Source organism: Hydra viridissima, unplaced genomic scaffold (assembly GCF_058129835.1).
Source record: "Hydra viridissima isolate aposymbiotic clone 2 unplaced genomic scaffold, HvirCarnegie_v1 scaffold_6, whole genome shotgun sequence".
In the NCBI taxonomy this organism is placed as follows: Eukaryota; Metazoa; Cnidaria; class Hydrozoa; order Anthoathecata; family Hydridae; genus Hydra; species Hydra viridissima.
This window is the reverse complement of record NW_028324305.1, coordinates 11636749-11654397: the sequence shown is the minus strand read 5'-3', so window position 1 is coordinate 11654397 and position 17649 is coordinate 11636749. Positions and strand designations below refer to the sequence as shown.

Below are 17649 nucleotides of genomic sequence, written 5' to 3'. Positions count from 1 at the left end.
CATTTTATTAATTTTAGTAATTTTGTTGAGCAACACAAACAATTCTCCCAATAAAGAATTTTTTAAGGTTTGTTTTTTTGTTTTGTTTTGTGTTAAAATTTTACTACTTAGATAAAGCACATTTTTGAAGTTCTTTTTCATAAACAACTTTTGAAATAAACTTGGCAATATTTAAGAACTGGAAAAAAGACAAATTTTGGAATAATTTTGCACCTGATGATATGTTACATCATAGAGATGATATTTTGCATCATAGAGATGGTAAGTTTTTGTTCAACAAAAGTTAATAAAAAAAAAATCAAATCTGAATTTGTTTTTACTTATTAGCTACACTGTTAGATTTTCACTACAGTATTTTAGAATTTAGAATTTTATTTTATAAAATAGATTCTCAAGTTGAGAAAAAATTGTTTGAAACTGAATCTTCTATAAAAATAAAAAAAGGTAACAGTTTTGTTGTTGTTATTGCTGTTATTGTTATTTTTAAAAAATTTCTAAACAATAAAATTTCTAAACAATAAAATTTCTGAACAATAAAATTTCTAAACAATAAAATTTCTAAACAAAAAAAAAATTCAACTTGTGAATTTTCTTTAGGAGTAACAGCCTCATTCACTTCTTTGTCCCTTGAAAACTGCAAAAATAATGACTTGTGCAAATGGCTTAAAGAAGTAACAGATGGAGAGAAAATTATCCTGTCTGGTATATTTTAAGTATTTTTATATTCTAGACATTTTATTATTATTAAAAAATTATAAAGTAATGTTTATAGATTATTTTCTGGAAAATTCCAACTACCTTTCAAAAGTAATCTAAACATTAAATCTATTTATGAAATTTTAAAAAATGAGTTTTATTTTATAAAAATACGTGATTATTACAATAATTTTGATAATCAGGGTTTTTTAATTAGCGTTTTTATAATTAGAATTTTATGATTACAACTTTATTTTGTGACCATTTTATATTGAAAGTTATATGAATTTTTAGACATTTTGAAAAAGTACTTCTAATGCTAATTAATTTTTGCTGATTTTGTTTAAGGTGATGACTTTTTGAATTTTTATCTTAAAAACTAATTCCTGTTACACTTTTTTTTACATTCTACATTTTTGAATTGGTTATTTTGAAATAAAATATTTGTAAACTCAATAGTAGTTTCTTTAATTTGCTACATATTTATTATGTTTAATTAGTCCAGTTTCAAGCACCATTAAGAAGAGGCAGCAAATCAATTTATGAAGCATCCTTGAGTGAATGGAGTCAGATGTCCCAGGAAAAACACATATGACTCTTCAAATTTCTTAAATCCACTACCAAATAATCAAGAAAGAGGATCTGTTTAGTTGTTGTGGAGCTTAAAGTCCTATGAAGCAAAATGTTGAACTTCTTGCGTAAACTTGGGTAAAGTCACTTGTGTAAAACTAGCAAAACTTCTAAAAGACTATGAATGTCGCAGAAAAAAACAAAACTATGATGCATTGAATTGAGTGTTTAACAAAACTAAGATAAAAGGTAAATGGATGTTTAAAGAGGATGAAATTAAAAGTAAAAACAGGTTAGATAATCCATTGGCTGATCTAGTAGTGCCAAAAACATCCAACCATCCAAGCGAAAGAAGGCAATCAAAACAACTGTTTCCAAACTTACTAAATAAGTGCTACCTGATTGTTCTGAAAGTAGCAGAGGCTCATCCTACAGCAGTGAATACAGTCCTCGGGAGGATGAAAATGCAGCATCAACAAGCACAAGGAAGCATAACCCAACAGGTATTGCAAGATACCTTGTTACAAGCTTAAGTCTGTTGTCATACAGAGGGGGCTGCTTTCAATCTAGCATAATTATCTTTATTTAAAGAGCAATTATGTTAAATTGAAACCAGCTCTTAGCAATGGTTGAAAACTTAGATTAAGGAAGTAGGTGGCTGAAGAGATGACTTGAAGTTTATCTACCATATCGCTTGTGTTTTCTGTCACTAAACTTAGAGAAATGAGATCCCCTTTAAAGTTTCAACAGATCCAAAACTGAAGATTTTGATGAATTATATGCAGCTCTGAATGACTACCTAAAATGTCTTAAATGCTTGAAAAACCACTGGAAAATGTATGAATCTCCAACTATCAATGCTTGAAGCAACCAGTATTATTAGTGTGCCATTAAAGTTTTAAAAGATCTGCATGACTCCTGCCACAACAAACACAGTCTTCCACTGAGGTTATTTATCAATAACTAATTTCTTTTTGTGTTTGATGTCACTATATAATGTTGTATAATATGTGACTTTAAAGCTTGTATTCAATTTCCTGCTTACAGTGGCCTCAATGAATGAGCAAAATAGCAGATAAATAAAGAATTGTATGAAGACCTCAGTGGAAAAACCAGCGATGTCACATTTTTGAAATTTTTGAGAAACTATTATTTTTCAAGCAAGCATATCTTATTTCATCTTTTATTTTAATTACCAAGTGAAAAAACTAGACCACTCATTAAAAAAGAGGATAAAATTAAACATGATCAAATGGAACAATCGGTGATGTCAAGGGTTACATTTGGAATAACCTGCGTTGTCCGAAGTTTTTATAGTTTACGAAACCACATGATTCCTTAATACCTCAAGTATTGGTTGAAAAAAAAGCCGCGGAAAAAAGTAAACAAAAAACAAAATGGATTGTAATGGTAGTCCGGTGGTTACAGAAAAATCAAGAAAAAGAAAGATTAATATTAATTCCAAAAATAGAAAAAAAATACACAATTTATCGAGCCACATTATTGGGGCAGACTGTCATTGTATTCGACTTGCATGTTTTAAAAATATTAGTAGTGAGGAAAGGAATGAACTAATTAAGAACTTTAATGAATATTCATCTAAAAATAGTCAGGACGCATACTTATCCACACTAATAAAAATCCAAAACATTAACAGAAGAAGACCACGACAGAATGCAGATAAAACTTACATACACAATTTTTCATATTCTTATTGTGTAAGGGTGCAAAGAGCACAATCAGCTATCGAAGTCCCAATCTGCATTAAAGCTATGATGTCTTTTTTCGGAATTACAAAAGCTAGGATCGAATCAATAAGGAAATCAGTTGCTACAACTGGTTAGTAAATAGTTAAAGAAGTTATTTATAATATTTTAAGTTATGAACTAAACTATTTATATATATATATATATGTATATATATACAGTAGCGTCCAAAAGTAATTGGACAAACACCTTTTTGGTTATATTTTCTCATCGAGTCAAGATTTTTAAATGAAATTTTGCATAAGCATGTCAAATTATACTACAATTATGAAAAAGAAAACAAAAGTTCCCTTTTGGGAGTAATTACTAAAAATTTTGCTAAAAGAATGGAAATGACTGGCTCAAAAGTAATTGGACAAACTAAATATGTCGTTTAAAGATAAAACTTTCTCAACAAAGGATAAATTTTCAGCATTTTTTATGAAGATTTCTGTTAAATAATATATACAATATTACATAGTGTTATATTCTGTTACATAATGTATATAATCTGAGCATAATCCTAGTACTTCGTTGGAAAACCTTTTGCCGCAACGACAGCATTACATCTACGTGGCATTGAATCAACCAAATTAATTAAAACATCAATTGGTATTTCCTCCCAAGTGCGCTTAATCAACTCAAACAAATTATGTTGATTAGATGGTTTCCGAACACTAATTTTTCTCTCAATATGTTCCCAAAGATGTTCGATTGGGTTCAGGTCCGGAGATTGTGACGGCCATTCCAAGATACGAACTTTCTTTTGAGCTAAAAAATCCATGACTAGCTTGGAAGTGTGTTTTGGATCATTGGCGTGTTGGAAAGTCCAACCACGCAACATTTTGTTATTTGCATGTGGCAGCATTATATCTTTGATTATTCCTTTATACATGTTTTGGTCCATAATGCCTTGAACTCGATAGATTGGACCTACTCCATCACGGCTAAAACATGATCAAACCATAATTGAACCACCACCATGCTTTACTGTAGGAACTTGGTACTTAACATCATTTCGAAGACCTATTGGACGTCGAACATATTTAATACCATCAGAACCAAACATATTAAACTTTGACTCATCACTCCATAGTATTTTTGACCATTGGTTTGCTGTCCAACTTAGATGTTCTTTAGCGAATTTTAACCGTGCTCTACGATTTTTTGCAGAAATAAAAGGTTTTTTAACAGGACGACGGCCAAAAAGTTTGTTTTGTCTTAAGCGACGCTTTACTGTTGCATAAGAGCAATAAATTTGATGGGACTGTGTAAGTTCTCTATGAATTTCTTTAGCACTCTTGCGCGGATCTGCCTTTGACGATCTTACTACAACATTATCTTGGCGAAATGTTGATGATTTCGGGCGTCCTGACTTTGTTGATACTTGGAAGTGACTCCGTTGTTGAAAAACTTTTAATGTATAACCAACTGTTGATCGTGAAATATTCATATCTATTGAAATTTGTCGCACAGTCTTACCGTTATTAAATGCTTGTACAATCAACTTTTTCACTGCCTCGCTTAAATATTTATTATGTCCCATTACAAATTATTGATCATTGAATGTTTTTATAAAAATCTGCCTTCAGAAAAAGAAGTTAAAATAGTCTAAGTTATATCAACATTGTTAGAGTTTAGTTTATCCAATTACTTTTGAGCCAATCATTTCCATTCTTTTAGCAAATTTTTGAGTAATTACTCCCAAAAGGGAATTTTTGTTTTGTTTTTCATAATTGTAGTATAATTTGACACACTTACACGAAATTTCATTTAAAAATCTTTACTTAATGAGAAAATATAACAAAAAAGGTGTTTGTCCAATTACTTTTGGACGCTACTCTATATATATATATATATATATATATATATATATATATATATATATATATATATATATATATATATTGTGTATATGAATATTATGTCATTTTGTTCTTTTAGGTTGCCCTCCAATTGATGGTAGAGGCAAGCATAAAAATCGGCCACACAAAATAACTGAAAGTGACAGTGAAGCTATCCAAAAACATATATCTTCTTTCAGAGGAAGGTCATCTCATTATGCTATTGGAAAAACTAAAAAAATTTACTTATCTGAAGATCTAAATGTCTCTAAAATGTTTGAACTATTCAAACATACTTACCCAACTGTTAAATTAGGATTCGAAACATACAGAGTAGTTTTTAACAATAAATTTAATATTGGGTTTGGCTTTCCACGAAAAGACACTTGTTTAGCTTGTGATGAGTTCATTGTAAATATAAAACACACTGACCAAGAGCTTTTAAATGCAGTTGGTCAAGATATTATCAAACTTAATAAAAAAAAAAAAGATCTTGAAACAGAGCATGATTTTCACACAAAAAAAGCTGCTATATTTTATAACAGAAAGTCAGATGCAAAAAAACGAGCAAAAAACTCAGACATGTTTGAAGCTATTGCTTTTGATTTTCAGAAGAATTTACCCATGCCTAATAAATCAACTAATGATATGTATTACCGAAGACAGCTTAAATTTTTTTCATTTAATATACACATCCTATCCAGTGATGAAGTATTTCTTTATACATACGATGAAACAACAGGAAAAAAGGGATTTGATGATTTTTGCTCTATGCTTTATCATTTTAACATTAATCATCTTTCTAACACAGTCCTTGAATTACATTTTTTTTGCGATGGATGTGCAGGACAAAACAAAAATTACACTGTGTTTCGTTTTTTGCATTGGATGGTTCACTTTCAAAAACGTTTTAAATGTATTAAAGTGTCATTTCCTATACAAGGTCATTCCTATATGGAATGCAATCGTGACATGGCAAATGTTAATATAAAGGCTAATGTTGAAATTCCTGAGGATTGGCGTCAGGTTCTTAAGAATTGCAGAAAAAAACCTTCACCTTTTAATGTTGTAAATTTTTTCAATGTAAATTTTTTCAGATTTTCTGATTACTTGAAACAATATTATAAGTGCGCATGTCCGATAAAAACTCGACCAGTCAGAGAACTTGTCATTCAAGATATACACCCTGCACTGCTTCTCTTTCGTAACAACTGGAATGGCAATATTGAAAATACTGCTTTGGTAAAACATAGACAAAATAATCAAACAGAAACTGCACTCAATCAGTTTAATAAGTATTCCTCAGTTCTACCAATAAGTACTGCCAAGTATAACAACTTACAAGTTCTGAAGCGTCTATGTAAACCTGATAATCACAGTTTTTTTGATAATCTTGTTACTTCAAAAACAGAAACACAAGATTCGGCATCAGAAGATTCAGATACTGATTAGAAAAATATATTTTAATTATGGTTATGTTTCTCATTAATTTCATGTTGGTCTCATTAATTTCATGTATAGTAATGTTTCTGATTAATTTGTGTTAAAATTTATGTTTTAATTAGTTTGACTTTGTTAAATAAAAAAAAATCTATCGCTCCACAATAGATGTCAACAAAATGTAATAACTTCCCATAGACGTTTCAGTGGGATAACAAAAAAAAATTAGCTAAAGAAACAGCAGGGTCAACTGTCTTTTCAGGCCGCTTACATCATTAAGAGCCCATTTTTAAGATATTGTTTTGTTTTTAAACAAAAAAGAAGGGCTAAAAATAGTAATTACGCCACTTAAAAATTCCAAGGAAAAAGTCAGTGATGTCCATTTATTGATAATGAACTTTAGTTTCCGAAAAAAACATTGAAAAAATATTTATTTTTTATTTTTTAAGAAATAATCTGATATAAATATAGTTAATCTATATATATATACATAAAACTAAAAAGCAGTGTATAAATTAAATTTTAAAGAACGTTTTGAACTTTAAAAATTGATTATCTCAAAATAAGAAAAATGTGACAATGCTGGTTTTTCCACTGAGGTCTTCGTATATTATATTGTGTATCAGGTTTTTTTATCAAATCACCTTGAAAGTGATTTTTATCTGATCTTTAATGAAAACTCATCAAACTATGATACAGGGAAATAAAGTTGTATAAAAGTCATCACCTTAATATTAATCAGAAAAATCATAGAAACCTTGAAAATAAAAACAATTTTTTTCTAAAATTATTTTTCAGGTTCTTTATCAAGAAAAAGTGTCTACTTAGAAGCACCTCTTCACATCCACGATAATAGAATAAAAAGTGAAAACATGGATTTTCAAATAATAGCATTGGTGGTATCATACAATGAAATAGCAACAGATCAAAGTGGAATTTACATAACAGTAAATGTGAATATCAGACTTCCGATTTCATTTTCTGTGACAGGTAAGTTTTCATGAAGTTGTAATAAAATATATAGTAAAGGTTTTCTAAAATGTTATCAATGGTATTTGTCTGCAATATCTTTGCAATATTTTTTTTCTATTTTTTAAAAAAATGAATCCTTAAAACCATTCATTATCTTAGATACCATGTTATTTAAATTATTTTTATATGATGAAAAGTATTGAGCTGCTATAAATTTTTTAAAGGAATCATTAATTTACAACCAAGTGGAAAACTCAACTTTGGTGCTACTATTTTACCAGTCCAAAACACAAAACCAGGTTTTGCTTTAGGCAAACTGTCTTTTGAAAATATCCAGGTGCAATACAGAAATTTCCAGACAAATTTCCACACTGGCTTATTAACACATTTAGGTAAGAAACTTCAAATAAAAATTACTTTTAATATTAATCATATTTTTGATATTCTTTTCTTTTTCTTTTTTGTTTCTCCTCTGAAAGTTAAAGTTCTGTATTTATATGAAGAGAAAAAAAAATGCAGCAAAAACCAAAGAAAGATTTTTTTAAATAGAACTTGAGATTGAGTTGAAGTTGGGTATCTCAAAGCCAGATGGAAGTGAAGATCACATGATTAAGTTTGATAACGCTAAAATGTTTTTAAATCCAGTATTACCATGGTATCATTACATTATTGCAGATAAATCTGAAATAACACTATTGTTGTTAATTAATGCTTTAAAGCCAGATGTAATCTTACCAAAGTACTTGTCAACTTCAGTATTTCCTAATGGTTTGCTTTTAACTGTCACAAGCAATGAAGATGGTAAGTAATTTTATTCATTCATTAACACTACAGATAATCTGGTTCCAAATACCACATGCTTACATTTACAGTTTTAACTTAGGATTGAAAGCCTACTATAAAACAAAACAAATCTCATTATTTGTGTAAAAAAACTTGTTCAAGAAACAAATGCAGAATAAGAAGTCAAACTATAATTTCTACAATTTACACTAAGATGATGTAAATGTTGGAAAAATTTTAACAGTAGATCCATCTTTGGTTGATAAAAGTTTGAAAAGTAGACATATTTCTAAAATATCAATTTGACATTTCTATATAGGTCATTTTTGACTTCAAGAAACTACTAAAACTTATTGAGTTGGCACATGAGAAAAGTAAGACAAGTTAACCTTTTAAATAGTGTTTTCTCAAGAGCTGCAATAGGTATTGATATGAAGTTTTTGGGACATTCTTTTCTCATATGTACAAAAGCAAAAATTGTCAGCAAAACCTGAGGCAGTCCATAAGGTACCTCATAAAAATTTGCTCCATTTGGCATGGAATTATCACACAACCTAATTGAATTACTCAGGCTATATCAAGCAGATGGAATCCCATGCTTTTAGGATTCAATGATTATATTTTTAAAAACAAATAAGTCTTAACTCTAATACTTGTTTATTGTCAGGTGATCATTCATTTTCTATGAAGAGTGTAAAAAGTTTAGAATATTAAATTGACTCCTAAAAAGATATTTAACTACAATAACATTTAAAATCACAAAAAAAAGCAACATCTTTGTGTGGTATTTTGTGAGTCATGAATTTATTCAGAAATTTTTTTGAAATTTAAACATTTTCAATGATAAAATTAAAGATTTTAAAATAATGTTTTAACAAGGCTTAAAAAATTTAGTGAAAAGATTTATATAGAATAATTAGTCAGTTAAAGAAACACTTTGAAGGTGCACCCTTTGAACCCTTTTTTGGTTTAAAAAAAAAAAGAGCTATGGACAAATTATGTTTCTTATAAGTTTCTTAAACTCAAATTTTTATAAATCATTCATTTAGATCCTAAAAGATAAATATCTGTTATAATAAAAAAGTTAGCAAATCCGTTAATTATTGTTTTCTGGATAACAAATCATCTATTTGTACTTTGAAAGTTCTAAAGGAAATCTTTCTTTAAAAGCTCCTTGATTTTTAACAATTATAAATCCTTCATAAGAAGACCTTTTTTCTGTATTTCCAGTTATCTCTTGCATCATGTTGTAATGCTAACATTAATATAAACTAGAATATTTTTTACTTCAGCTTGAGTAATAATATAAAATCTTACTTAGCATAATAATAATGCATGAAATAACATATAATATAATTTAACTTGTTTATATAAATGAATTTTTTATACATAATTTATTTATTCCAATAAGTTAAATTACATCATGTTGTTTTCATGCTATTCACATATGTTTAAATGTTTGCATTTTTTCATCTTTTTTTTTAAGGGATCAGAGAAAACATAGCAGACTTTCAGATTCAATCAGGATTTCATTTAAGTGGAAATATTAGAGTTTTTGAGTTTTTTGTTCCTGTAAATTTTAACTTCTTCTCCAATAAAATTATGATTGAAATAAAGTTAAATCCAATCAATGTTATGGGTGGTCTTATCAAGTTAAGACACTCTAAAAAGTTATTATACAGTGGACCAGTTTTGATTGTGGAGTTGGTTAATGGAAAGTTTAAGGTATACTATTTTAAAAGTTTTTTTTTTTTTTTTTTTTTTTTTTTTTTTGTTATTAATATTATTACTTTTACACTGTTTTTTTGTTTTTTAAAATTTTTGCTAACATAAATGTGAGAGTTAAAGTGTAATTTCACTCCAAGTTTTCTCATAAAAAGGTCATTGATTGTGTCAACTGCAACAAATTCACAATTACAACAAAATCAAAAACCAAATGATGCTTTTTATTATGTTTCTTTTCTGTTAAAATAAAAAAATATTATAAAAAGTTGAGAAACATTTTACTTTTTTTAAACAAATTTAGAGTAACATGAAAACATTGGTTGATGTAATGGGAAGCAGAGAGATGACAAACCTGATCATTGAAGATGAAGGGTTTTTATTCAATGTGTCTGGAAGCATGTTCCAATCTCTTAACTCTGAATTGTTCTTCAAGGCTAAGTTAAGTGGACAAGTATCAAAAGCAGATTTTAAGGTTATTCTACTTAAAATCTCTTTTTTAAATTCTTTTTTATTCTGTAGAAAATTGCACAAATGTAAAGTAAGTTTAATTTTTAATAATTTTGTTTATGCAACAACTGTTTCAGTTCACAGGCTGCATGAAAAACTCTGAGTTAAAAGAACTATCCAGTACACTGATATCTGAACTGTCTTACATTTATGAAAAAGCCACCTTGAACAAAAAGAATGTTGATGCTGTAATTAAATCGATGCAATCAGGTAAAATTAATATAGATTACGAAAGATGCACTATAAAAAATTGTATTTCTGTTTAATATATTAATGATATTTTTAAAGGATCGTCAATTATTGCTTTTAAATATCCAAAGGATTAAAAGATGCTTTGTATCACATAAATGTTTGGAAAAGAGACATTCATTCTTATGAAGAAAAGTTAAAGGAGAAGCTGAAAAAACTCAATGATGATAAACTGGAGTTAAAAATTGCTTGCAAATCTAAATGCAATGAAGGTATTTTTTAGTTTAATACCATTGTATTTTTTCATTTGTTTAACTTGTTATTTTCTTGTTTAAATATTTTTTTAGAGATATTAATTCAAACTCTCAAGTTTTAGCATTTGAATAAATTATTTTCAGTGTGTATCCCATTTTTTGGGTGGAATAACCAATGTTATCGTTTATGGGGAACTTGGATTGGTTGTCCAGGATGGGATAACTGTAAATGGAAAAAAAAAGATGCTATATGCATTGCCTCATGTGAATTAGATAAAACAGCAAAGAAAATTGTTATATGGGGTGATCATTCTAGTATTGATGTAAGAGGAACCTGTTTTCTACAATTGTTTTAAAAATTCTCTTAAAATATTTCTTTGTTCTGCTTCTTGCTGTTTTTTTTTGTTTTTTTTTTTTCTTTTTTGAGTTATTTGAGTGTAAAAACTCGATTTTTTTTTTATAATTTTTACTTTTTTCGTTTTTATGCGTCAAAAAAGAAATTCTTTAAAAGTTTATCATTTTTCAAATTTTTCTTTCAAGTGGATCGAAACTAAATTTCTTACATTGGAACAATCTGAAGTTTATTTTTAGGTTCTTGGCCTAGTTGGTGAAACGTTATATCTTGAATTATATTTAGGCATTGATTGGTTTGACAGAGTTACCTGGAGAGATAAATTTATTGTTGGATCAGTTTAGTAACCAGTACCAGGAGATAATAAACATCGCAAAAGTAATCCAGTTAAATGTCACTAATAATGAATGGGTAGCACTGGATACAGGTGATTTTGATTTGGCAAAGATTTCAATTAAAAAAGTTTGCTTCAACGGCTTCTTAAACAAAGTACGTGTCAAAGTATTTTTTGCTTTTTAAAAATCAAAAGATTTTATACTTTGTAATGAATTTGTTTTGGAAAGTGATTTGTTGTTTTTATATGAATATAAGTTTATTCTTTTTTTCTAGTTCTGGAAATCAACAGTGTTTTTAAATTTAAATGCAGAAATATTTAGCGAATTCCTTTCATGGGAAGATGACATCACTTTAGGTTTTAACATGCGCAAAAGATTAGTTGAAAAGATCATAAATCGAAAGTTTCCTCAGCTCTATAAGAGTGCCTCAACTGCAAATAGCTTTTACGGTAACATTTTTTTTTTGAGGATTGTTTAACTCATAAATTTGGTTTGAGTTCTTTATGATATAAAGACTTTCTTGTAGGGACATTGGAGCAACTTAAAAATCAAAACACTGAATTAACAGCTCAAATGTTGGATCTTCAAGCTCAGGTTGAGAGTGCAACTTCTGAAAAATCTTTTTATTCAAAAAATATCAAAGTATGTTTTATTCAAAAAATATCAAAGTATGTTTTATTCAAAATTTTTTGTTGAATGAAAAACCTCACCAAAAAGTGATACATTTTCAAAAAAAATGAATTGAATATTTAAGGATGCAAAACCACGTGCTTCAATATCGGCCAATGATTTTATCCAGTATCGTTCAGTTTTAGAGGAACCAATATCAAACGACCGTCAATCTGCTGAAAGTATTTACATTTTCCAGTTTTCTTCGCAATGGAGTCTATTACAAGATTTTGATTACAAGATTAACGATGTTCCGCTGTATGACAGTGATCAATCAGAAGCAGCTGGAATAGAAAGAGCAAGTAAAAAGCATTTTTAAATTTATGCAACAAAAGTAAAATAAATTTATAATAAATTACCACAAAAAAACGGTACTCGGAAATGAGAACAATAGTAAACTTGTGATTAAAAGAAACGGTTGAGATCATTTAGAAAACTACCTCTTAACGTGAAAAAAAAATTATTTTTTTTTTCTGCGTTACCTTATTTTTGCGGGATAGTGAATATGGTGAATATGAATCTAAATCTGTTAAGATAACAGAATTAAATCCTGTTAAAATAACAGAAGGATAACTGATATATCAATAATTCTAGATTTAGATTCGTGCAAACAAATGAAGAGAGTTGTTGAAAAATATGACAAACTAACTGAAGGAATGAAAATTTTTACCTCTTCTGCAGAATATCAAAGACAAATGTTTGAATCCAATAAAAAATCTTTGTTTTTAAAGCTTTCGGATATGCAAAAAAAGATTAGCGATGTAGGTTAGTAGCTTTGTTCCTTGTGTTCCGATTTTACCCAACTGAAGTCTCTACTATTCATTTGAAATCAGTCCAATCATCTTAGCTATACTTGTGCATGTTGCGTGTATGTTGCGCATATATACTTTGATAGCAATATTATTTATACTATTCGTCTTCAGCGTAAATGGTTTATGAAATAGTGAATGCATTTATTCTTCAAATTGTTCTTCTCAGAAATGAAAACAAATTTGTCGTTGTCTGACGTTCAAGACATGCTCTTTTGGTACAACAGTGTAAAAAATGGTGATGAAATTTGTTTTTAATTTTCAACATTAAATTTGTATAAATTAAAAAAAAAAGAAACAGAAGAAGATTATTTGAATTTTCATGTTTAAAAGGTTTGAATGAATGGAATATAAAATCTGAAGAAATCTACATGAACGGACAAAAACGCGGCCTAGCCGCATTTAAAAATCAAATGGAGTTTTTGTTGAAACGACAGCAAGAAACAAATATTCGTGATTACATTTCTCGTCTTCATGAAGATGGAATGACTGCATATAAGCGATCCAATATGCCAAATTTCAACATTATCAAGGGAGGGGTTTTTCTTAGCGACGTGAAAAAGGTGACGCTGGATTTTTAAATAATTTTTTTCATTAATAAAGAACGAGATTACTTTATCAAAATATATTTTTAGGCTATTCTTGATCTCTACAATGACACTGATTCACCGTTGGAAGACTTATTAAAAAGAGTTGCCGATACCGAAATCAAAATCAAACAACTAAAAGAAATTATAAATAGTTGCCATTAAAACTATAGATATATATTATTGTTATTATTGTTGATATTTATTATTATTATTATTATTATTATTATTATTATTATTATTATTTTATTATTATTATTATTATTATTATTATTATTATTATTATTATTATTATTATTATTACTATTATTATTATTATTATTATTATTATTATTATTATTATTATTATTATTATTATTATTATTATTATTATTATTATTATTACTATTATTATTATTATTATTATTATTATTATTATTATTATTATTATTATTATTATTATTATTATTATTATTATTATTATTATTATTATTATTTTGACATTTAGAAATTTGCACTGAGAAAATATGTAGAAAATAATGAAAAGACCTTTTTATACTTGAAAAGAAATTTAATCTGGGAAAAATGATCTGTTTCTTCTAAGACTCTTAAAAATCGATATATTTCGAAAGCCAAATAATATCCTTTACAAACAATTATTTTTTTACTGTATATTCATAAATTATATTAAAAGCACAAAACGTTTTTGCAATTTTCTCTGTCATTATTGTTTGTTTTTTTTCTCTGAATTTTTAATGTTTTGAGGGATATTCCGTCTCCCCTTTTTAAACTTTCGGATTTTTTTGTGGGATAAAATTTTTGACGTAGAAAAGTTTAAGACAACAAGCATTTTGCTTTTTTTCCATTTCTTTCGGTAGCAAATACTTTACTTAAATACAGTTTATCGATCCGGGCTTAAAATATCCTGCTCAGCTATTTCAAAAGCAGTCTTACGTAGCTGTGGTATGTTCAGCTTCCAGTTAAACTGCAATATTTCCAATCGAGTGAAGTTGGCAATTAACAAAGTTATAAATCACCTTTTGAAACATCTTAACCACTCCATGTGAAATAGTTTCCTAATAAATAAGAAGAAGAGATATTAGAAAGTTATTGAATTCTACTTCGATTTATTTTTATTTACTTAAGGAACAGGAAAATAGGAAAACCCATATAAAACCGTAAGACAGAAAAAGTTTAATTTTGTTGTTGCACAGTGACTCGCTTTACACAAATTAGGCAGATAAAAGTCAGTTCAAATATATCCTTAGAATCAGTTTGTTTTTTTTTTTCTATAAGAAGTAAAGAAAAAAAAAACTTTCATTTTTTGTTTTTACTGGAGTAAACAGTCTGTCTAAGACGAAAATTTTTTAAATTTTATTTTGGTTTTTTCTTTCAAAATTGTACTAATTTCATCGTTAAAATTTTTGAGAGAAAGTAAATTTTAATACTTTTTTTTTTTTGCAGAAAATAGTTCAATTTTTAATGATTTACTTTGTTTTTTTAGTGAAGTAACAACTTTTATCAGCGAAGTAACAACTTTTATCAGCGAAGTAGGGTAAGGTTGCCAATATTGTACCCCTTAAGACAAAACTAAAAAATGTAGGTAAGCTACTGAGTGAAAACATGGATTTTCAATAGGATTTCATAATTTAGGGATTGTTTGTTGTAAAGATGTTTAAAAAACTCAAAATTTAATTTTGAGTTTTTAATTTTGAGTTAAAGCGCTAAGTCTCGAAGAATCAAATTTAAAAAATTGCGCTAAAAGTACAATAAAGGAAAATTAGATCCTTAATTGTACCGTTGTAATCCAATATTGTACCACTTTCTTGATTTCAATTACTTTACAGCTTTGCAAATATTTTATGATTTTAGATTTAAGGGACTTAAAGAACTGATTAAAAGGAACAGCTTTTATAAAATCAGCAATTGGAAATATTCTGATATAACATAACATAACACCTAACTGCCCATAATATAATGAAATGAAATTTTTTATTTAATAAACTCTGTGCAACTTGAATTTTTTTTTCTTCTGGTATCACCACATATGGCACAATTTTTATTTAAATTGTATGTTTACCAATGGGTTAGCTAAGATTAGAATAGAGGAGGAAGGTATTAAAGACAGTTATACTAAATAATGTAAAACAATATATACTATATCTGTTTTAAAAACAACCACACTAAATATTGTAAACAAAAATACATAAAAATATTATTTTTGGCAAAAGTTTCAGATATATTGTGTCTGTTTTTGATTAACACCTGCACAGCCATGTTGTTTGTTTTTTACCCAGGTGATAAAGATATATTTTTGCATAGTTTTCTGAAATAAGTGTAATCAGTGCAAATAAATGGTTATCAGTTATAACTGAGTCAAACATATGAGAAGTTTGTTCATTAAAAATTTTTGAGTAACCAACTGATCTCAAAACAGCACTAGAAATGGCATTTTGAATTCCTATTTCATTTGGAAGGTGGCCAATTATTGAGGCAAGCAACCTTTGGAAACATCTTTCAGTTTCTTGGCATATGATAACAACACTTTTGGTTGGTTTAATTAAACCTCCTCTGTCTTTGAATTTTAAAAAACTGGTTTGTTGATTAGCTGAGCACTGTGATTGCACACAACTCAGAGGTTCCTTCTAGAGTTATATATATATATATATATATATATATATATATATATATATATATATATATATATATATATATATATATATATATATTTTAAATGACGACATCTTGTATGAGAGTTGAATAAATTTAATATATGAACTTCAATAAATACGAATTCTCTCAATACTAATTTTTTATTTTATCTAAGAAATTTTCGCTAGATTATTGATACTAGCATCTTCAGCTTTAATTACAAATATTATTAAATTAAATTACAAACAAACATTAACGGTAATGTCACGTTTTAATGGCTTCTTTAAACTTCGCTTTAGTTGGGCTTCTTTAATATTTCGTAGGTATAAAAAGTATGGCGTCCAGAATTGCGTTTTTACATATTGACCGTCATCTAAATTCATACCTCCATTTTTAGGTCCGCATTTGTTGAACTGAATTTCGATTGCCTCTCGAACTTTTCTTTCAAATTTTTTGGGTTCTACTTTTAGCGTCTTTACTTGATCCCATTTTATATTACCTGAACATTTAATTTTATGATGGCCATCATAAAATTAAATGTTCAGGTAATATAAATTTTATAAATTTTTAGTGCCTATCTGATGAACTAATGCCTATCTGATGAACTAACGCCATACTTTTTATACCTACGAAATATTAAAGAAGCCCAACTAAAGCGAAGTTTAAAGAAGCCATTAAAACGTGACATTACCGTTAATGTTTGTTTGTAATTTAATTTAATAATATTTGTAATTAAAGCTGAAGATGCTAGTATCAATAATCTAGCGAAAATTTCTTAGATAAAATAAAAAATTAGTATTGAGAGAATTCGTATTTATTGAAGTTCATATATTAAATTTATTCAACTCTCATACAAGATGTCGTCATTTAAAAAAAAATATATATATATATATATATATATATATATATATATATATATATATATATATATATATATATATATATATATATATATATATATATAACCTCTGAGTTGTGTGTAATCACAGTGCTCAGCTAATAGTTCATGCAGCGTTTATAAATTTTTAGTGCCTATCTGATGAACTAATGCCTAAAAAACATATTATATGAAAAATAAAATCAGCTGCCTACCATGCTGTTGTGTTATTAACCTTCTAGCACACAGCATTGGGTAGTTAAGAACTAAAAGGTACAAAAATTATATAACAAATGCTAATTATTTGAAACTTGAGATTTCTACACAACCAAACAAATACTTTTTCTTCACTATCATTAAACAAACTAAATTTTGGCAAATTAAAATTAAAACTTGTACTTAGTTTTACCGAGAATTTTTATTTAATTATTTTTATTCTTAAAAACGAAAAACAGAAAGTTAATATAGAATAACTTATTGTAAGAATATGTTTTGTTAAATAAAAAAATATTTATATATTTGAAATTTATGTAAAAATGTAATATTCCGTTATTTTTATGAAAAAAATCTTATGTTAAACAAAAAAACTAGATTTTTTTAGAAAATTATATATTTATCAATATTTGAGCTTAAGATATAAAACTTGATTATCATCAGTTTCTTA

General features: G+C 27.4%; 2 protein-coding genes across 7 annotated transcripts in view; both read left to right on the top strand.

Moving 5' to 3' along the window:
- LOC145189755 (uncharacterized) overlaps positions 1–13687 on the top strand; it is a 33707-nt gene extending 20020 nt beyond the window's left edge. For 3 of the 6 annotated variants that reach the window (XM_090089834.1, XM_090089835.1, XM_090089833.1), the window contains 20 exons: positions 18–67; positions 177–261; positions 388–444; positions 598–702; positions 7094–7285; positions 7492–7659; positions 7817–8068; positions 9537–9775; positions 10077–10247; positions 10360–10492; positions 10603–10743; positions 10870–11048; positions 11363–11566; positions 11687–11861; positions 11939–12054; positions 12167–12383; positions 12676–12846; positions 13060–13128; positions 13224–13453; positions 13526–13687. In XM_090089834.1, the coding sequence (XP_089945960.1) occupies positions 18–67; positions 177–261; positions 388–444; positions 598–702; positions 7094–7285; positions 7492–7659; positions 7817–8068; positions 9537–9775; positions 10077–10247; positions 10360–10492; positions 10603–10743; positions 10870–11048; positions 11363–11566; positions 11687–11861; positions 11939–12054; positions 12167–12383; positions 12676–12846; positions 13060–13128; positions 13224–13453; positions 13526–13642 (3071 nt within the window). In that variant the 3' untranslated portion in view covers positions 13643–13687. Of the gene's footprint in view, positions 1–17; positions 68–176; positions 262–387; positions 445–597; positions 703–7093; positions 7286–7491; positions 7660–7816; positions 8069–9536; positions 9776–10076; positions 10248–10359; positions 10493–10570; positions 10744–10869; positions 11049–11362; positions 11567–11686; positions 11862–11938; positions 12081–12166; positions 12384–12675; positions 12847–13059; positions 13129–13223; positions 13454–13525 lie in introns of those variants that run through there. The other 3 variants (XR_016453186.1, XM_090089836.1, XR_016453185.1) reach the window with 3 other exon arrangements.
- Positions 796–7074, top strand: LOC149887038 (uncharacterized). Its single transcript, XM_090089873.1, has 2 exons — positions 796–3105; positions 4956–7074. Exons 1-2 carry the CDS (start codon positions 2664–2666, stop codon positions 6305–6307), a joined length of 1794 nt encoding a protein of 597 aa, XP_089945999.1. The 5' UTR covers positions 796–2663; the 3' UTR covers positions 6308–7074.
- Positions 13688–17649: the final 3962 nt, after the last annotated feature.

What these genes read in the sequence shown, in the direction of transcription:
- LOC149887038 (XM_090089873.1), top strand. Translation starts at nt 2,664, where the DNA reads ATGGATTGTAATGGTAGTCCGGTGGTTACAGAAAAATCAAGAAAAAGA. An exon ending in GAAATCAGTTGCTACAACTG is followed by an intron (nt 3,106 to 4,955) that starts GTTAGTAAATAG and finishes TTGTTCTTTTAG; the next exon opens with GTTGCCCTCCAATTGATGGT.